Consider the following 21693-nt stretch of genomic DNA (forward strand, 5'->3'; position numbering starts at 1 on the left):
CCCGTATTTGAGAAAGGAAATATCGTGATCAAGTAGAGAGAAATATCCTTTATTGCCCCTTTGTAAGAAATCAATACTTGTTTTCAAGTCAGAGTGGAATGTATTTCCGTTCGGCGAAACCGGAAGTTGATATTAGTGGAATTATTCATGGAGCGTTTGTTAGATGGTAAGGTGTTAAATCTGAGATGGGTGATTTCAGTTTTGAAATGAAAAAAAAATGGAATGGCGTGAACTGAAGGAAAAAGAAAATGTGAACCTCAAACTAACGCACACTTAATCAAGATTTATTCAATTTTCTTGAAAAATCGTGGTAAGTAAAGACTGGGACGGCGACAATCCAAAGAAACGGGTGGATCTGAGGTAAATCACAATTGACTGAAAAGAAAATCATATCGGCTCTGTTTGGCCGTAGATGATCCACTGCTGGGAAGAGGAGAAAAAAAAATCGCACTGCGCAAATCGATCAAACGGCCTATATTTGGGCCTAGACTTTATCGTCTGTTTGGTTTCGTTTACTGATGGCGTTCGAGACGTGAAAACAGAACGACTTTTGATAGGGCGTTTGTGGCGAAAAGTTACACCCCTTGCCCATGACGTATGTAAATCCTAACTAAATGGGGGTCTCTTGAGCGATCCTAAGCAGGAAGTCATTTAAAAAATTTAGATCTGATTCATGCTCGATTTTTTATGCTTTCGTTTGGCTTTCCGTACGCTAAATCACGAACTAAACTCTTTGCTTTTTAGAATTTAAAAAAAAAAAAAAAAAAACAGCAACGTAAAAAATTAATAAAAGCATTAGCTAACTAATTGGCTAATTTTGAATACATTTCGGCTATTTAGGTAGCAATTGAGGTTTACCAATCCCGAAATTAATTGCTTATCTTATCTGATCTCGCTTCCGGTGAATTTGGTTGCGAAATGAATGACATACCAGCGTCCTACTCCGTTAAACTATTTGTCATGAGTCACTCATGACAGTGCGTCAAAAAGTCACGAACAGATATCACTATGTTACGCCCTTTTCTCTCTGTCTGGAATATGCATACGTAAGGCACGGTCCGATCCGGCCGAAACACGTTTTAAGTGGATTAAAAGAATGAAAGGAATAACCGAAATTTGATGAAATCTGACATCCGCGCCATCTTTTATTACTATAGCCTCATTTCCAAGTCAATCTGAAGGAAGGATCGGAATTTGTAGTCACGTGATAATTTTTCCTCGGCGCTGGCCAAGAGAGAGGCCGCGAGAGATTAGTCGAGAAATTGGAAGTTTTACTCTGTAAACTGGTGCTCGGTTTGCCGTTTTTGAAGTGCTGAGGGCTTTAGAGGGCTGTATCACAGCTACTGGCTGTGTTTTTGGTTTGCATGCGAGGAAGTTTATGTCGCATTATGGAGCATCCGTTTCATGGAATGTTGTTTTGAAGTAGCTTACTTCTTACTTCGCTCACGGGAAGCCCGAAGGTTTCTACGTTCGACTCCGATAGTTGCGCCGGATGTGTTTGCTGGATGATTCTGTGTCGACGCCCATTGATCATTAGAATATCAATTCACGAGTCGTCTATTTTCCAGATAATAATAATAGGAATTTACGTGTGTAAAGTGCGGTGTTCGCCTTTGTTGAATTGGACGTAGCGTTCGGCGGCCCATATGTCAGTCTTATATTGAAGTTCCTTTTGGAAGGTCAAGGCAGTTTTTACTCCTTCGTTGATCTGTGATTTGGTTAAGAGTTTAGCATCGGTTATTTTGAGAGTTTCTTACCCCAGAAGTGCAACGAGTTATTCGTTATTTGGAATACAAACGATTAATTACGAATTGTCAACTGGAGTAATTTATTTCGACGTGCTCAAGAATTGCGACTTTCTTCTGTATCCAGCACAAGTTTACTAGTTGCATTGCTGACTGTACCCTGTCTGTGCTGGCTCTTCATCATGGGTTAAATTTAGCCTTTGTTCACTAACATATGGCTTCTATTAGAGGCAGCGTTGAGGTGAGTTATCTCTATGTTTCTGTTTTAAACAGCGGTTATGGGTTTTGTTGATCCAATTCGACAATCACTATCCTTAAACATTGCAAATTTTTTCAGCAGGGTGTAGAATTCCTCAGCCAATTCTTTTCTTCTGGTGTCGAACATCTAGTCTGCACCCTTTTGGTTGGTTCCTTTTATCTTTAATAACAATTTCAGTTTCAGCAGATGTTTATTAGAGTTCAGTTTGTTACTTGCAACCGTGCGTAAACTGAACAGTAAACCTTGTTTATGTTTGAGTTAATGTCATGTTATAGAATACCTCACTTTGTAAACTTTACTATAATAGAGAGTTTTCTCACGCGAAACTTGTTTCGGCTCAGGTATTCGGAAATACATAGAATTTAGCTTAATACTGGCTATTTTTATTGATAAGTCGTTTCGATGTAATCCTATTTCGGCAAGGTGAAGTACCGTTCTAAATCCAGTAGTATTCTTTAGCCGCGTGAGGCTTTGAATATGTGAGAATCGTACGTCTGGATTCAAATATGTTTGCACAATGGTGTCTTGGTGTTCGGCGCGTTCATTTTTAGAGACCTGTTAGTTGTTATTTCAAGATACAATACCCACTAACCAAGTTATTTATGGCTATGTAGTGATTTATTGGAATTAACATACACTGGTAACTGTGATTTCACGTCCGCGTTCATGCGAGATATCTTCGTTCAGCGTGCATTCATTTTTTTTTTTTTTTTACTGAAAAGAATTTTTATCCGATCGCTAGTTCTGAAAGGAAAAAAAATTCGATTGCGTCAATGTTGTTGCCAAAACTTGATAAGATGTTGAAGATGACAGTTACCACTTTTAAAACATGGCGACCTTCGGTTCTTGTGACTACGATCATCGTCTGTCGCTTGTGTAGTGTCGGAGCGTAATTTGAAAATAGTGTGATTAGCCTGCTAGGGTACTCATGCGGTAAAAGATTAATTTCCTTTTCATTTGAGGGTCAATTGTTTTTAATTTTTAATGCAGAATGTTGTATTCAATGAGCATTTCGTGGTAAATATTGCATTGTAAGCAAATGTAGCCGAACAGATCTTTTCACACTGCGGGTATAGGATGTGAATTGAATGTAGTTTTTTGTTATATTATACGTAAGCTTCTGGTCACTTCAATAGATGCAATTACCTCTTTGTATTGTGTTAGCGGTATTCTTTGGGGTAAACAGATTAATTTTTTCTTTCCTGAACTGATCATGTTGAAGCAGAAGCTCTGTTAAATTTTACTGACGGAAAGAGATCTCAATTATGATGTAACGCTGAATGGAAGCCTTTACATTCCGTAAGAGAAAATGAAATTTCGTTCTATAACGCACAAACGCGTTGATGTACAAACGTAGTGTATAGCTGGCTCTTTTATTCTTTTGAGTGCTCAGTACTTAAAATCTCTCAATGAAATTTAAACATTACTTCACAGCAAACCTGTAACATGAAATCAGTCATTCGTAAACACAATCTGGAGGACACCAGAGCGAATTCGCCACAATGAACACAATCTGTAGCTGTGTTTCAAGTTAAGATTGACCTACAGAGTTTTCTATTGTTGATGAGTAAATTTGCATTTGGTAATAATGTTAAGAATTTCTTTGTTTGTGTTGAATACAAATTTCATGCACATAGTGAAAGCTGTTAACGATCAAGAGTAGTTTCAAGAAATGATGTGTGCATGTATTGTCAAATGAATGATCATAAGAAACATTAGTTTGTTCTTTGTAAAGTTACCTCTTAAAACGACCTAAAATTACCAGAAAGTTTTTTTTTATTAAACTTTTATTTCTGAGGTTCTTTGTATGAGTTTCTTTTGTACATTTGCACACATTGATTTGAAGTATTATTCCTGTTATCTGTTGTTAAATTGTCAAATGTTTAGACACTTAAGTTCGTGCAGAAAAGCTTTTGCTGCTTATCTGTTGGTGTAGGTTTTGAATTTATTTTACCGTCAAACTGATTACAATGCTTCAGTAATTAATGAGTCAGCGAAAGAAACTTTTGCACGTAGGAATGAGGAAAAAAATTTTTTTTTAATGCATTTAATAATGTGGCTTTTTGAAAATAAAGAAACACGTGATGTACCCAACCTTAGGTCTGAATATTATACAATTGAAATGTGGAGACTATAAATGAAATTTTAGTATAACTGAAAAAAACTAGCTGTTAACTTTTTTTCTATTTATGACCCATCAGCAATTATCATTTTGATAAATATTTAGGTAGATAACTTTATTTACAATGGATGAAACACTTAGCCACTGGGCTAGTTTACAGATTTCCAACATGAAAAAGATAATATAGTAATTACAATATTAATACTCATTATTATAACATCTAATATAACTTTCCAACCACTCCCCTTTCTCCCCCCCCCCCCCTCCTAAGAAAAATACATAGGTCTTTCACCAAAATTATCAACTTAAGCTTAAAAACTAATTGTTCTTGAGTGCTTGAGAAATTACTGGCCACCAGCATTTTCATAATACCTTCTATAGATGTCTAAAGCTTGGAACAGTGGGTAATGCTATTAAACAAAAGCCTTTCATTTACTACTGTGTACAGTGGTCTTTACATTCCTCAGTTGTTGGTACTTCTTTTTTATTTTTCAATTTTCAATTTTGTCACAGTTACCTAATCTTGTTAATTTCTCAGACTTTTTGTCAACTTTTCAAGAATTTATTTTGTATAATGAATTATTTCAAAAGTCACCTCATTAATATGGGCGTTCGATTTACTCAGTGAAAACATCCTACTTATTAAGTTGGCCCTTCAGAAGTCAAAGACATAATTTTCAAATCATTTACTATTAATACTTGTTAATTCAAACACACAGATGTGAATGAAGCAGATAATGGCTTTCATTGTTTATTGACAAATCTTTTGTTACACAAAACAACTGGTAATAATTTGTTCATAAATGTGATTTTGTGCCTGTTGCACATCTGTTCTATTATTCAATTTTGAGTTCATTACCAACAGTGTTAGTTGGTGACCTGAAGGTCATTTGCATTGTGTTATCCTTGGAACTTAATTCTGTTAGTGTATTTAAACTCATTACTCCAGTTGACTATGGGTCATAAAAAAGTAATAATACTTAATTGAAGAAGATTACTGGCTTAATTCCATTTTAACATGTGACAGTTTAAAGTCCATTGACTAAATATAGTTTGCAGAAGGTTTTTCTTGAGGTGAAACTTATTTTTAACTGGTGAAAGTAACATAAACCTTTAGTGATCTTAAATAGTTGATGAGTTCCGCAGATATCAATAACTTTGTGCAAGCAGAGTTTTTGAGAATTCTATGAAGAACTTTTTACAGAAGACATCCTGCTAACATAAGTTCTCATTTTCTTCCAATCTTAATGTGCTTTTGGAGATTGTTTGATCTCAAATATATGTATGTGTATAGGGATTGAGAATATAGAAAAATTGAAATGAAGAAAATTAATAAATGAATGAGGAGTCATTCTGTATGGAGTGTATCACACTCTATGAAAGATCCTGAATGTACAGATTACTGTACCCACTGCTTTTGTACAGTATTATGAGAATGTTATTTTCACTGAGTAACTTCTGCTGTGGAACTTAATTTTCTCTTTAGGAAAGTGAACTGGCTTGGCAACAAAAGAAAGACATTGGACATAACCCAGGATATCTCCCACCCTCCAAGTTGATAAGTTTGCAGCGTCAAAGCAATGGATTTGGATTCACATTGCGACACTTTGTTGTTTACCCTCCAGAACTGATACGAAAAACAAGTGAGGTAGGTGTCAATTTATATAGCATTACCATTTTTAGTTCCAATTGTGTCAAGTGAAGGTGGTGTGACAGAAAAAACTGACTTACTGCCTTTGTTTTTCTGAGTTTTGCTACAGCAAGTGAACAGAGAAATTCTCTTGGGCTCAGCATCCATGTAAAAGGGAAACAGGAAAGGGCAAATAGCTTGTAATAGGCTTCTCCTAAAGTAAAACTTTAAGCTTAACCCTTTAACTCCTGTGAGTAACAAAGACAGAATTTCTCCTTGTTATATCTGTCCAATATCATGCAGAAAAGTGATTAGAATAGAGAAAAATATATCAATTATGAGATTACTAATTGATCTAATACCAAATTCTCCAAACTAACATAATGAGAATCATTTGACAGACAGTAAGGAGAATTGCTAACGAGATCTTGGGAATAAAAGGGTTAATTATGAGGCTTAGATGACACAGACAAACATGCTTGTTTCCTTTTGTTTGTGTTCTCTGAGTCCTACAGTTAAGAAGTACATACAGTAATAGGGTAAATGTGATTGACTTGGTGAAGTTTGACAGGGCACAAACACAACTGTAAGAAAGTGTTATATGTAATTTTGAGATATGGAAGGCTTGGGGGAAAGTTTTTGTCTGTGGTTTAGCAGTTATAAAGTATTGTTACTTGTTAGGTACTAAACTGTAATCGTTGTTTGTTCCTTGATAGCTTTTTGAGCCTGTTGATTCAAAACAATATTTACATGATAGAAATATTTTCTTTTTATCAAAACATGACATGGCTTTTCCTTTACTGCAGCCTGACCCAGGTGTTAATGGCATTGATCATCATGTTGATGATGCTGAGCGGCAAAAGTCAGAGCCCATGGACACAGTCTTTGTGCGACAAGTTGCACCTAGTGGACCTGCTGACAGGGCTGGACTTTCCACAGGTACAGTACAACAAGAATTACAAATGGTGGTAGATGTGGTGGCTGAATAATTGCCAAAACCCCACTCCCACCCCCCCTCCCCCCCCCACCTCTTTCCATGCAGGAGTATGATTGTGTTTGATGTAGTATGGGATTGGGGAAAGGGCAACTTTGGATTAATCAGCTTGGATTACCCTCAGGTTTTCTTGAGGGGTTGCTGCCACCCATTTGCACTCATGGGTAGTTAGAACCACTTTTGGGAGTTGTGTCTTGCCAGAACATGACATAAAGACCTACCTGCTCAGGGCTTAACCCTTTAACTTCCAAGAGTGATCAAGACAGAATTTCTCATTACATTATCAATACAAAAATCAAGAAGACAGGTGATTGAAAAAATGAAAAACATCAAGTAGGGGAATACTAGTGATCCAATACAAAATTCTCCAAACTCTCATCATCAGATTTGTATGGCAGACAGTAGAAAGATCTTGGGAGTGAAAGGGTTAAACTTGCACATTTTGGCCAATCACCTTGGGATTGAAGAAAAATTCTCATCAGGGCTCAAAATAACAGCTGTACAGATGGACCATGTGCAGTCAAATATAAGTTTTGTGTGGTCAACACCCTAGATGGCCAAATAGTTTGTGCAGTTGTTTATTCATTTGAAGAGGAATTTAATGCTGAGCTAAGTTCAGGTTTTAAATATGACTGTATCACTTTTCTTAAGTACATTTGTTTTAAAAGGGGAGAGGGGAGTTATTGAGATATGACTTATGGTTTTTGTCCAGCCAAACATGGTTTGTGTTAGAGCAAAAATAGTTTTGACCGGCCAACTTGATGGGGGCCAGCTGGAAAAATTAAATTGAGCCTTGCTTATTACCTGTAGCACAGGCCCAACCTTTGAGTATATTTCAAGTGGCTTTATTTTAACCTATATGTACACTTCTTGCCTTTTTCCAGGTGATCAAATTGTTTCTGTCAATGGCAATCCAGTATTGGGAAAGTCATATTCACAAGTGATTGAGCTCATAGTTTCAAGGTCAGTAATAAGGTCACAGAAATGTTTGTTGCATTAAAGAGTCTTCACTCACCAGTTGTCTTCTCATATAAAGTTCTGTCAAGGTTTTATGAGTCATTTGATCACTCTTCAGTATGAAATGGTTGTGAATGGTGCACTTATCCAGTACTACTGGTAGAAGCCACTTACCATGTTCCCAATTTTGTTCACAAGATTTCTCTAAATAGTTATTATTTTACTTCTCAGCCAAGAACTCTTGGAACTAGGCATCATTCCAAAAGAAGATTGTGTCCTTCAAATGGTAAGTATAGGCTTAGGTTTGTTTTTGTGTCAGTGATGATGATGACATTTTTGGTTCTTGACTCCCTTGTGCAAGATGCAATTAAGCAATTACTTAATATAGCTTGTTAACATACCTTGTATTGCAAAGACTACATAAACCTCCTACTCTCTAACATCAGTATGGATATTCTCCTTACATTTCCCAAGGTGCTGACAAGGAGAATTTGCTTTACAATCAACCTTTTTTAGTTGATGATCATTTTCTTTATTCTTGTGACCTTACTGTGTGATTCAGGGGTGAAATTGCAAAGAATAATTAGATGCTAATCACTCAAAGGGTTAAAAATCACTCTTCCATGCATATAGAGGTACATACTTCAGAATCTCCTGTGCAAGTTGTCGTGGTATAGCCAACATACCCTGTATTGCACAGATTACTTGAATATCACTCTTGCACAAATTTAAAGATACACAGCTCAGGATTTGGTTTTGGTTCTCTTACTTTGAGAAATTGCTATAATAAATCTGAGTTTAGCCAGGAAAAAATATGAGATCACAATTTCTTTAGATCAATTTTCAATTGCTTGTCAAAAATAATCTAGGATTACTTTGGTTTTACTTAATGTCATTACATGATTAGTCCAGAAAAGTCATGCCACTTTCACGACCAAGCAGATCCAAAACCAAACCTGATAGGGACTATTTACTTGGTCACTTGTGTTTTCGTGCACTTCAGGCAGGCAGTTTGTTATTTACTTTGAGTTCAAATTAGCTTCTGGTGATATTAATTTCTTGCCATGATTGCCTGTTGTGGTTGTTTTGGGTTTACACAACACTTGATCAAAAAGTGCCTTAATATCTTCATTTTCTGGTATTGACTAATGAATAAAAGCCATGTATCATCCCAAAAGTTCTAGACAAACAGACTAGTATCATCTGTCTCAAGGTAAAATGACCTATTCAAAATGTTGCTTGTTAAATGTCTAATTTCTTTTATTTCATGCAGGTGACTCCCACACTGTCCTCTATTCCATCAAGCATATCTGTTAGGTCACATGAATTCACCAGTCAGTCACCACCTCCTGTCAAGCCCAAACCAGTGTACAGAAGACTGTCAAGTCATGACAGCCCAACAAGAGTCATGTCTACTATGACCATAAATCCAGCAAACTCATTCCACCTGAAATTGTCTGACAAAGATTCTCAGAGCTCTGCAGTTTATGATAGGGGTATTCCTACTCCAAGTGTCACTCTTAGGCGTGGTTCTGTGGACAGGACTGCAATGGAGAACAGGAGTTTTGTTATCACCTCGGAGAGCAGTGCTTACAATAATAATTTAAAGTCGAGAAGTTCAAGCACTTTGGAAAGTAGCTCTGTGAAATCCCCTCATATGGATGGCTCTTATTTTATGGCAGCCACCGATTCCACTGGGAGGCCTCTTGCTCTTCGTTTTGACAAAGGTTCCAAAATGGGAAACACTCTAACAGTCCTGGAAGATTCTTGGACTAAGAGCCGTTCTCATTCTCTTCCAGTAGGAGAAATGCAAGGGCATGAAGATCAAAACAGGAGCCCTGGTGGAATATCTGAGCCAGAGAAAGTCAGTTCTGTAAATGACAGGTTTGGATCAAAAAGTAAAGAACATGGTTCAGTTAGCATACCCCCATTCATGCTGTCGGCACCTAGAACTGTGGCTTCAGATAGCCCTTCAACAACGTACATGAACACAAGCCCTGACATGGGGTCTCGTCAGCCAGTGGCAACAGATCCAGGTTACAGGAAGAGTCGTCCTTCCCATGAGGAGACCACATCATATCTAATCAGAACTATTGCGTCTCATATGAACAAGAATAGTCCAGTGGGGTTGAAATCATCAACAATGGGGGCCACACTTCTTGAAAGTAAAGAAGGGCTGCCTCATAGACAGAGTGGTGACACTGGGAGCTGGTCATCACAATCAAATTCTGAAACACACAAAGACACAGAATCTCCTCATCCAGCCAAAGTGCCACGGCAGAGTGAGGACCATGTGAAACAAGCTGCATATTCAAGTCAGCTATCTGTTTATCCAAACAAGCCCCCTTTTGATGAGATGACTGTCACGCGAACAGTTGGACATGCTGTATCTGAACCAGACCCATCTGCAGCAAACAAACAAGGCAGTCCAAAGCCACGTCGGGTTTCGTATCTAATGGCAACCTCCAAAGGTCCTTCCTCTTCTTCTCCATCCGACCAGAAAATTTGGTCCACAGCTCCTCAAAGCAAGGGAAAGTCACCATTGGTTGAAGCATTTTCTAATATGTTACCACCAGTTATGGTACATGTTTCATCTGGAATGGAGCTCTGTGAGGACGTGAATGAGGATGAAGGGATGGACATTCCTTCTAGTGAGCAGGAGGACGAGGTACAGTGCCAGCCAGATGTAAGTTGATAGTCCCTTCAAGTCAAATCCTCCAGCAAAGCTTTGAGAATCAAAGTTGGAGTTTAGCTTTAACTAGTGCAAGGCTGTTGGAGAAATTGTTAAGGGCTTTCGTTCAATTTCTGGGTAGTCTTGCACTTTCACACTTTTATATAATTTCTAGATTACTAACATAAATATTGGCTAACATGCTAATAGTGTAGCAGTCTATTATGGGTCTGTTATTAAGAATGAGATATATAACTAAACTCTCTTAAAGCTAACTGCCAGATCTAAATTGTTTTTAGTGTTGGGAAATACCAACAACTGAATACATTTTACTATCAAGGAATAGGTCAAAAAGGAAATTATTAAGTAAAAGCTTGGTTACTTCATTATACTTTATAATAATTTATTTTTGGTATACATGTAAGTGTATTGGTAATTAAGTTACTTTCTCTGTTGGCAAGGATGCCAAGAATTTCATCATTGTGATAACAAATAACAAATTGCACTTTATCTATACATAACTGGGTCTGTTCTTTGTAATCACTTATGAAAATATGTATTTCAGTTTTCTCTCTGTTATTTTGTTTACATTTTGCATGATTGACCATCCATTATGTATTGCATAGGTGTTTTCAGGCACTGGTGATGAAAAGTCTTCCAATGAGGGTACAGCCCAAAGAACAAACAGACGTATCTCCTATGTCATGGCAACGTCATCTCCAACATCTAAACATGAAGCATCACTGGAAGCTACCAAGGAAGATGAGGTAAAAACCTTTCAATGACATACATGTTGACATACAAAGTGGACACCTATTCAAAGTGAGCACTTCTTAAAAAATCTGGCTTAACCCTTCAACTCCCAGATCAAATTTGCCATTCTCCTTACTGTCAACCATATGATTCCTATAATGTCAGCTCAGAGAATTTAGCATTGGATCAACTAATTATCCCCAAATTGATATATTTTTCTTTATTCTCATTACTCATCTGGTTGATATTGTATTGATATTGTATGGAGAAATTCTGTCTTGGTCACTCATGGAAGTTAAGGGGCTAAAGGAGGGTTACTTACTTAGAAACTATTAACCTGTACTGGTTCAGCTGTAGCTGAAGCTCAAAAAGTTATGAATTAAGTGGCATTAGAAATGGGTTTTCCTTGTATCCCCACCATCTAAGAGAGTGAGGGAGGAGGGGGGAGGGGCTTATTCGAGAGAGACACCCTTTTGATAGCGTGGTGTAGCAGGATGGCACCTTTTAAATTATGGGAGCTTACAGTATGTTGAGGTTCAATTTGATCCCTGGTTGAAAAATGTTTATTGCCATGGCACAAGGAAGTGGTAAGGTATCAAAATGAGTGACAAGGAGAGGTTACAAGTAACCAAGCATAAAACTGAACCAAAAAACATGCATCAAGGATGAAAAGTTGTATACCTTACATGCTTTGGAAAAATTATTTGGAGAATTTACTTAAGATGTCATTGCGATAAACCTCTTATAACAACTTTGTCATTTGAAATGATGTGTGTTAAGGGTGTGTGTTACTATATGTGATCAGATTTAAGCATTGCTTGCTCGGACCAAGGGCTTATGCTCAAAATTTCAGCTTTGAAATTCTTTTTGGTGGCTAATTTATGTTATCAACTCAGTTTACAATACCATATTGCCCTGTTATACTCTCCCACCAATGCAGCACCACAGTTTCTTTAGAAACGTGCCCCCTTTATTCATGAAGCATAAGTAGTTCATCCCAAACTGGATAACTGAATGCACAAAGTTTAAATTAAATGTAAAGTGTTGACAAGTCATTTCATGATCTCTCTGGTGAAGAAGCTAGAGTGCCCCTGACCTACTTCTCAAACCAGCTGTTACCTTGAGCTCTACAAACCCTTATGCTTTTTATCTTGATGAATCCACAGCTGATAAATAATGGTAATTGAACTGAGTGGAGTGCAATTTGGGCTGAAATCATGTGTGACCACAAGTATGATTTCAGACCAAAATTGCACGACACGAGGTTCAATTACCACTTTATTACATCCATTTTAAAATTGCTCAAATACAGGCCTTGGTCAGTTAAAATATTTTATTGATGCAGTACTGAGCTGGTTTGAAATTAAATTCATCCATTTTTTTTTGGGGGGGGGGGGGGGGAAACAGTTTTGGAATCCAAAGTAGCAAAATTTGCCACATGATACTCTTTGTCTCACATTTTACTGCAATTTGATCGGTTACTCTAAACAAGCCTTGAAATCTGATTGATTGTTTTGTTTTTAGTGTAGCCTCCTCATTGGCTGAGAAAAAGATGTAATTTAAAGCAAAAAATGGTGCGATTTGTGACTAAATCACACCAATTTGAGCCAATCAGATTATAGGGACCACCAGTGATTTCAAAATGGGTGTAATAAAATAACTAACTGCAATTGTTAATTGACACATCTATTTCAACCAGGAAACCAAAGATAGAAATGATCAAGTTCCAGGAATATCAGAGGTAAGCCACTGTGTTGCTGTTAATAAGTAATTTGGTTCTTGGGGGTAAGAACTCAGGTCCCATTTGTTAGTTTATCTTTCCTGTGGTTAAATACTCTGATTTTATATAATTAGTGCATGTATTTTAATGCTAGTAGACTTCTTTATTCACAACTGAAAAGGATGCTGTTACATCAGCATTGATTTTTTAGATGTAGTTTAACTGATGTTTCAATTATGTTTGTGGTGCAATCATGTAGGTGTGCAAGGAAGGTCTTCTTTATAGAAAAGTAGCAGTGGTGGATGGAGGCAAGGTATGAGAGCAAGAAACAATTAAAACATAAGTTTTGTATTTATACATTTTTTTGCAAAGAATATGATATAAATTGTTAAGATTTCTGTAAGTGTCGTGGCACTCACAATCAAGCCATGAAAATAAAAGCATGTTTCTTTGCTGTGAAGGTCGATATGGCAAATAATGATTCCAACTCCCATTCTTGAGAAAAGCTAACACATTTCTGTAAATTTGTAAGAAGATATCAAATGAGCCATTTCAATATGCAATATTTTACTGACAAAATCAGTTCAAACATTTTCCCTCTTTCTTTCTTGGAAAAACACTTGTCCAAAAGAAAGATATAAAGAATAGAAGAAAAATCCAAATGGGAAATAATTGGTATAAAAATTATCTTCAAATGGTTTGTTTGTAGTGGATGATACCGTCAAAACTAAAAGGTTTTTCGTTCAACAAAGGAAAAATTATCGAATTAGTCGTTCGAATAGGGGGTTCTTTTCTTTCTTTACATTTTCATAGAGAGAGAGAGATTTGTACCTTTCCTTTCTTCAAGTAAGAAATAGTGATCGTGTTCACGAGCATTTTGATCTAGTTGAAGTTATTACGTAAATAAATGTCTACGTTCTTGCTGTTGGATCTTGTGAAGGTGAAATGTCTTATCAGTATCAACCAGTATACCTTTTATATTGATATTTCTCTCTTATAATTATTGTGCAAATTGACCACTAAGAATTGTGCGAACGGTCCAAAACTTATGCTAAAAGACTTGTGCAAAAAGTCTTTAGTGCGAAATTTCCGGTTACCAAAACATACATGTTGCTTTAAAAAAATTTTGATTGGAATTGTGGTTCATAAATGTTTTATTTCCTGTTCTTTCTCTGGCTTTTGTATTGTTTTTGTTTTAAATCAAGGGCCACATCTGCAATTAGGGGTTAGAATTGTCTTTGGAAATATCTGGTGTGTTTAATTGTTTCCTTTTTTTTTGATTGTGCATTTTTATTATGACAGCAATATTGCAATAACATGCAGTTGCTGATCAATGTAGAAGTAAGGATGTTGGTTAGATTTTGAATCATATGTTAATGTGGTACTTTATTTTTGTTTGGTTCAAGCGTTCAAGTGCACGGTCTTGGAAACCTGTGTATGCTGTTCTCAGAGGCCATGTTCTCTATTTGCATAAAGACAAACACTCTGCTCATCAGGTGGGTTGCTTAACCCTTTAATTCCAAAATCTGATTGTTAATTCTCCCCTCCAACTGCTGGACATTTCCTTGTCAATTGACTGTGAGAATCAGTACTTTTTGTGTCAAGACTATTCTTTGAAATTGTAATCTATGTAAAATTTTAGGAGGACAGTTCTGATGAACAGCCCATCAGCATCAAGTCTAGCATTGTGGACATTGCCCATGACTACACAAAAAGAAAGAACGTTTTCAGATTGACAACATTCAATGGATCAGAGTTCTTATTTCAGGTAATACACTCAAAAAGCTTGTAGGCAATGGTCCCTGTCTTAACCTGAAACATTTCCACTGAACTGTTTCAAGGTAGTAGGTAATAATAACAATTGATGTCTAGTTTTTAGTAGTGTAGTTTAGTTAATTTCATTATAATAGCTATTAGCTTTTCATTTTATAGTTTAATCATTGTTGTACAGTGCTTTGAGCAATTAGTGGGCACTCTATAAGTGTTACTATGTTATTATTATTATTATTATTATTTTGTTTGTGTGGAAAGAAAGGCTAGCCCTTTAACTCCCAAGATCTGATTGTTAATTCTCTGCTCCAGCTGTTATATTTTTCCTTGTAAATCGGTTTTGAGGATTTGGTGTTAGATCATGATAACAACTTCCACCTGATCAGTTCAAGTATTCCCATTACCTGTGTGCTGGATAATGTATAGATATTATATGGAGAAGTTATATGTTAATTGCTACTGGAAATTAGGGGGTTAACAGTAGTTCTCTTCATTATTTTGTAGAGTGAAGATGTTGAGTCCATGATGTCTTGGATTTCAGCCATTCAGGCCAACAACAACCCAGATGAAGATGTTAGTGTATTTTCCATTATTTTAAGTCATTTTGAGCTATTATGTTGAATATAGAACACCAAAAAGATAAATCACTGAAATAAGTTCATAAAACTGTCAAGTAATACAAACAGAAATGCTATCTGAAGTTTATTAAGGGTTCTAGATGTTTGCAGTTTTGATGCACCCTACCCAACTGTTTCTAAGTGGCAAACTGAAGTAACTGTTGTTTATTGTAGGTTTCCCAGAAGGCTTTTTTCCTTCTCCTCTCCACTCCTTTCCCCCTCTTGGTTTCGCACTAAGATGCATTACTAACTAGAACCCTTATTGTGTGGTGCTGCACACTCTGTAATGAGATCATCAAAGACGTAAAGATGACTTTTCTCTTAGGAAAATGGCGTGAGTAGTCAGAGTTTGATCATCAGAAGGATGAAAACGGTGGAACAAGAGACTTCTGGGTAAGAAGTAAACATTAACTCCTTCAACCACGTATTTCGTTAGAAATACTATCAGCCTTGTAGCGTGAAAGAAAATGTATGTATGAAATTAATTTTATAACTGTGAAGAGGACCGCTCTTGTTATGTGACTTGAAGAATGTAATTAATGTAATATACTTTGTAATGTAACGTATGTTTTATATCTTAAGTGTAAATTGTAATTTGTGTTGTGGGCTTCTCTTGTATTTTATATTTTTAAATACATGTTGTTTTACCTGGTATGTCTTAAGCAGACCCTCATTCAAACCAGCTTGAAGCTGAACTGGGCCAGCCTGCATAAATATCGCTAATAAAGAAATAAATTTATAAATAATTAAACCCTTTACACCCTAAGATCAGAATCCATATTCTCTATACTCATCCCTACAGATTTCCTTTGGTAATGACAAGGGGAATTTGTGCAACAATCAAAGCTTCTTAGTTTGGCGATCATTTCCTTTTAGTTATTTTCATGATCGTAGTGAGTGGTTCGACGGTATTACTTTAAGGAGAAATTAGATGCTGGTCACTCAAAGATAAACAGGGGTGGCTAGTGAAGATAAGGGTTCTCTCTTGATAATCATTATTGTTTCAATAATCAATCTCAGTATATGCGCTATCGCGCACCTACCCTTCCCCTAACCAAACATCAACCTAACTTGTTATCAGGTGACTGTTTTTGGGTTGGGGAGGGGTAGGTAGGCAGTTTCTCAGATACTGACGTTGAGCCAATGTTATTTTTTATAGTACAACCGCTGCTTCGTCTGGTCACAAAATGTCGCCTCCAGTGAACACCAAGATACACAGCCTTGGAATATCAAACATCAAGAAGAGCCTGTCATTCAAGAACATTACCGCTGGACCGAAAGGTGCAAGACGCAACCATGATGATAGTCTGATGCTCGGATAGTCTGAGCTCATTTATTCTAACTCCTTCCTATCCCGTCTGGTACAAGATGGGAGGAGAGGAGGGGTTACACTTAGTGACAGTTTGAGAATTGGACATTGCAAAATGATTTTGGTGTTCAAAACATGTATATTTTTTCCCCAGTTGGCTTTGTTTTTAGAGACATCCTGGGTTTTATTATTTGGCAAGACATCTAAATTCGAACTGGGAAAGACAGCGAGGCTCTGAAATTCACACTTGCAGCCTCTGCTCAACGCTTTACTCATCTTTGTACTGTTTCTGCTCCTTTACAGTTTTAATCGTAGTTTTCGCCGCAACTTTTGCAATTTCTCTCATTTCGTGACATTTGAAACTTTGCAGTCTCGACTTGTATTCCCTAGTAATTTATTGGTTTTTGAAAATTTGTCATCTTTGGTTTTTTTTTTTTTTGATGATGGTTTTGTTTTTGAAGGTGAAAGTGGGAAAAACCATGGAAACAAATCGACCAACAAGCGGAAGAAACCTAAACACCCAAATAGTTATCCATCAGGTAGAGTGTCCTAAGTAACTAGGCGGCTAAAAGTGGTCATAATTATGGCTGTAGTTGACTACGTTTTAATGAGGAATGTTTAGGCAGATGCGGTGTTATTACATCGTAAGCTTACTTGTGTTCTAATGATAAAATTGTCTTTATGAAATTGTCAAAGTACTCTGTGCTGGTCATAACTCACACCTGCATTACCTCTTCATGGCAAATGTGGAGCTTACATAGTTGTTTAAACATTGAAAGTATTTCAATTTTATGAGAAGACTGTGATAGTGCCGTTGCTGTGGCAATTTAAGGGACTTACTGTATCATGTTGTGTTTTTAGGGCACTCTGTTGGCGTACCACTAGAGCTGTGTCCATCATCCAAGGCTAACAAGGTTGGTTTAAAAATATTTACACTGCGTGAAAATCAGGGCAAATCATAAACTCCAGGAAGAATAAACCTTAGAAAAATGAGAATTGTCCTACTTGTCACCCATAAGGCATTTCGAGCGCGCGTTTTAAACGAGTACTCGCTCATTAAGAAGTCTGAAAATAAATGTTGTTTATGAAGGTAGAATCGAATAAATTGTTCAACGACTCTTTATAGTTCCTAAGTATCCATTGGTTGGTTTCTGGCCGCGATTCATAAATTACTTGTTCACTAAGTTACAGGAAAATAACTCTAAAACATAAAGGTAGATCGTGAATCGCAACATAGAGAATTCATTCGCCCGCTATATACGTGGCAGCTTGCTTGACAGAAAAAAAAGAAGGAAACATGAAAGTAAATCATTAACCCTTTAAGTCATACTAGTGACCTACACATAATTTCTCCTTACGCTATCAGCACGATATCAAGCAGACAAGTAATGAGAGTACTGAAGAATATCAATTGAGGGATTATTGGTTGATCCAATTCCAAATTCTCCAAACTAATATCATATGAATTGTATGGCAGACAGTAAAGAGAATTACTAATGAGATCTTGGGAGTTAAAGAGTTAAAAATAGTCTAGAACAAAACTAAAAAGGAAAAGAAAAAAAAAAAAAAAAAGAACTCCATCATTTGTTAACTAGGCAGTTTAAGTGGGAGTGGGCTCGACCACCTGTGCGCTGGATTTTTCGGGCTGAGCATTAATCTTCTTCTCAAAGGGTGGGTGGTTCTTAATTTTTTTTCCGAATCCCTTGCAACTAGGTATGACACACCTTTCTTAGGGTTATTTCAAAGTTCTCTCCGGCATGAAACAGTCATTTCGGTTCGGTCTTACGAATTTTGTAAAATTTCATCCGACGACACCATATGGTATGCAAATGAGTTTAAGATCTCAGTCTTCTAATAGTATGCAGGCGCCAAATACCTTACTTTATTTTCAATCGATAAGTCCCAAGTACTCAATGTTGTTTAGTTTTTGCGCAAAATTTCGTTTCCGCCATTTTAAAGAGTAAGAAAACAATGACAAAGGGGGAGGCAGGGAGGGGAGGATTTTGGTTGCGTCACGATAAAATTTACCCAGGGCTCTTTCTCCTCCCCCACATTCACACAGTGGCAGTTAATTGGCAGTAAATTTTCTGTAGTCCCCCTTCATACTCTGTTGGCGAAGGCTGATCCCCCAAGGTTCTCCTAAAAACCATGTGATTTCCCCCTTCCATCTAAAAATGAAAAAGAAAAAACCCACCCACCCCACCCCTAGGAGATAACATAATGACTGGTCCCGAAGGAAACAATAAGGCGACCTCGATCATCACATGATAAGCACGAACCTATCAGGTGTGTCCTAGAAAAATCGGAGGATTCATTGCTAATTTGAGATGGGTGAGTTGTATCGACTTATCCGTGCCCACTTTGATTCGACTTTTCTGGCGATTTTGGGCTGCGAATTAATGGCGAAAACCAATTTGACAGGAGATGAAACGCAGAAGAACATCTCTTTCTTAGATGGGTTGCATCAACGATCGATTTTTTTCCCAGCAGCCAACATTCTCCTCTCCATCACAGCATTTCTTGGGAATTCTCTAATCCTTGTTGCCCTCCGCAAAGAAACTTCCCTTCATCCTCCGTCCAAATTCTTGTATCGTTGTCTTGCAACAGCTGATCTGTTGGTTGCTCTTGTTAGCCAGCCTCTCTACGTTACCTGGTGGATTTCCCGGACTCTATCCACGATTCTTTCTCGATACGCATCTGACGCAGCTTTCATTACAAGCGCTGCATTATGTGGAGTTTCTTTGTTGACTTCGACAGCTATAAGTGTGGAGAGACTTCTCACCTTGTTGTTGGGGCTGAGATACAAACAAATTGTGACTTTGAAGCGCGTATGTGTCACTGTAACTATCGGTTGGGTTTTTTCTTTTTCCGCTGCTTTATGCTTCATTTTAGACAACCGTATATCTTTATGGTATGGGTATACTACTATACCATCTTGCTTGCTTATCTCAATCGCCTCGTACACAAAGATTTTTCGCACACTCGCTCATCATCAGGCTCAAGTACAAGAGCAAAATCAGCAACGGCCGAGCCAAGTAAACATACTGAACATGGCGCGATACAGAAAGGCAGTGTACAGTGCACTGTGGGTGCAGTCAGCATTAGTTGTTTGTTATTTGCCATATTTTATAAAGGGACTTGTGATCAACCAGAGGAAATCATATTCACTGCACTTAGATGTCCTGAAGGAAACAGCGATTCTCTTAGTTTACTTCAATTCCACGCTAAATCCATTTCTTTGCTGCTGGAAGATTAGTGGAGTTAGGCAAGCGGTAAAACAAACAATTAGACAAGCACTTTGCTGTCCATGGAGTTAAATATCTCTTGGATCACACTCATATTAATACTCCCAGGCCTGACTTATGAAGTTACGGTTATCATGAATGAAAGTTCGAGGGATATTTTATCGGGATAAAGAAATAAGAGATTTCTTACATCGTCGCGTAAGCTGTTGTTGGTATTCTTTATTTCCATATGGAAAGCAGCATCGGAATCGGAAAACCAACTGCGTCTTAAGCATATGTTTTGAGCGACGGCAATTATCCGGAATACGACAATACAAAATGATATAGTCGAAACAAACGTAAAAATAGTTTTACTTTACTGCGTTGTTGAACTTTCTCAGTTATTTTTAAGTTTGGGGTCATTAATCAAGGATTAGTTAAGGAAGGCTAACACCATATTGCCGTGCGAACTGATCACAAGGGTAGTGAATTTTTTTTTTTTTGGTGATAGAAAAACTTTCAAGACGCCTATGAATTTTAGAGATATTATTGTAACTTGTAAAGAATGTGTAAGTAAGCGTATGGAATAACAGTGATCATTTCTGGCTCGAAATCTCTTGTGTTTTTTTTAATTTTACATAACACCTTATCCTGTTTGCCCAGCAACGAACTTCTGAAAGCGTTCTATCCTGTTCTTACCATTGTTTCGTTTCAAATTCTCTCCTGGTGCGAAACGGAAATAAAAAAGCTGAAACATCTCATCGAACTCAAAGTTAATTCAAATATTTCAAAATCAGTTTGCCTACGTGACTAAATTGTAAATTTTAATAGTTGGATGCATTCAGAGATTGTCACAAATACAGTTTTCCCTGACACTTGGCCAGTATGTCTGGCTGATAATGATTCAAGTCTCAACTTCAGGCAGATGACGTGGACTCCAATTGGCACCCTATCAATTAAGGAGGAATTGTTTTTAGTAACATAAAAAAAGAAAATATCATATTATAAGAGTCTCTTTTTATACCTTATATTACTATTAATACCTGAAAGACCTGACCAGTTCAATTTAAAAAAATCATGTTTGAACAATTTTCTGACGCATTTTAAGGAGGCTGGAAACAGTCAGTGAAACCAATTTCATGGCTGTTGACCTAAGGATAGAAGTGAACATGGCATGGAAATCGCTGTTATTATGTTGATGTTATGGGTAATCCCATGCAACAGTTTTTTGGGAACGTGTGTGGTTTCGACGAAATATTTCTCGTTGCATTCGCAGATAAACCCACGTGAAAAAGTAAACGAAACAACGTCGCTAACAAAATATCCGTTTTGTTTACAGTTTTAGTCTCGAATTTCTTTGTCTATGATTAAAATTTCCGTAATGCATACAAATCGACTTTTTTAAAAAGGGTTGTTAAATGTCTAGCTTATTTTGTGGAAGTCTATTTTGAGTCGCTTTTCTGAATAATCGAAGTAAGTTTGAAGGAAAATTTCCAAGGAAAGAGTTAGAGTGATTTTTGCATCTTTTAGCGAGTAAATTACTCTTGCTTTGTCTATCAGCTGTTCCTCTATCGGTTAATAAAATGATGGACTTGAAATAAATATTTCAGAGTCCGAGAGAAAAGTAATGTTTTAACAATAACTTGAATTTGTTTTCTCGCAGTTTGTGCCTCTGATCGTGGAACACTGTTGTGAGGTGGTAGAGAAAAAGGGACTGGAGACTGTTGGTGTCTACAGGTAAACAATATAAAAATGTCTCGAAAGCCCTTTGATAATTTCTTTACCCTTAAACCCCTGAGAGATTGGCTTCTAATTTCTCCTTACAGTATCAGAATTGAATCAAATATAAAGGGCATGAGACAAAAGGAAATCATTAAGAAGCTTCTAATGATTGTTAAACAAATTCTCCTTGTTAGCGTCTT

General features: G+C 37.0%; 2 protein-coding genes across 3 annotated transcripts in view; both read left to right on the forward strand.

Annotated features, from left to right (window-relative positions):
- The first annotated feature begins 1230 nt into the window (after window positions 1-1230).
- LOC131791147 (rho GTPase-activating protein 23) overlaps window positions 1231-21693 on the forward strand; it is a 29852-nt gene continuing 9389 nt past the window's right edge. Inside the window, exons 1-17 of one of the 2 annotated variants that reach the window (XM_059108462.2) lie at window positions 1231-1986; window positions 5613-5774; window positions 6563-6695; window positions 7635-7713; window positions 7939-7993; window positions 8981-10393; window positions 11005-11145; window positions 12831-12872; window positions 13111-13164; window positions 14258-14347; window positions 14494-14619; window positions 15126-15194; window positions 15564-15631; window positions 16398-16519; window positions 17009-17086; window positions 17409-17461; window positions 21435-21508. In XM_059108462.2, the coding sequence (XP_058964445.2) occupies window positions 1960-1986; window positions 5613-5774; window positions 6563-6695; window positions 7635-7713; window positions 7939-7993; window positions 8981-10393; window positions 11005-11145; window positions 12831-12872; window positions 13111-13164; window positions 14258-14347; window positions 14494-14619; window positions 15126-15194; window positions 15564-15631; window positions 16398-16519; window positions 17009-17086; window positions 17409-17461; window positions 21435-21508 (2786 nt within the window). In that variant the 5' untranslated portion in view covers window positions 1231-1959. The remainder of the gene's footprint in view (window positions 1987-5612; window positions 5775-6562; window positions 6696-7634; window positions 7714-7938; window positions 7994-8980; window positions 10394-11004; window positions 11146-12830; window positions 12873-13110; window positions 13165-14257; window positions 14348-14493; window positions 14620-15125; window positions 15195-15563; window positions 15632-16397; window positions 16520-17008; window positions 17087-17408; window positions 17462-21434; window positions 21509-21693) is intronic. The other variant, XM_059108463.2, reaches the window with a different exon arrangement.
- On the forward strand, window positions 18875-19864 carry LOC131791148 (melanocortin receptor 4-like). The gene has a single exon (XM_059108465.2). It carries the CDS (start codon window positions 18875-18877, stop codon window positions 19862-19864), a length of 990 nt encoding a protein of 329 aa, XP_058964448.2.

Source organism: Pocillopora verrucosa, chromosome 10 (genome assembly GCF_036669915.1).
Source record: "Pocillopora verrucosa isolate sample1 chromosome 10, ASM3666991v2, whole genome shotgun sequence".
NCBI lineage: Eukaryota > Metazoa > Cnidaria > Anthozoa > Scleractinia > Pocilloporidae > Pocillopora > Pocillopora verrucosa.

Coding starts and splice junctions, on each gene's coding strand:
- LOC131791148 (XM_059108465.2), top strand. CDS start 18,875: ATGGGTGAGTTGTATCGACTTATCCGTGCCCACTTTGATTCGACTTTT.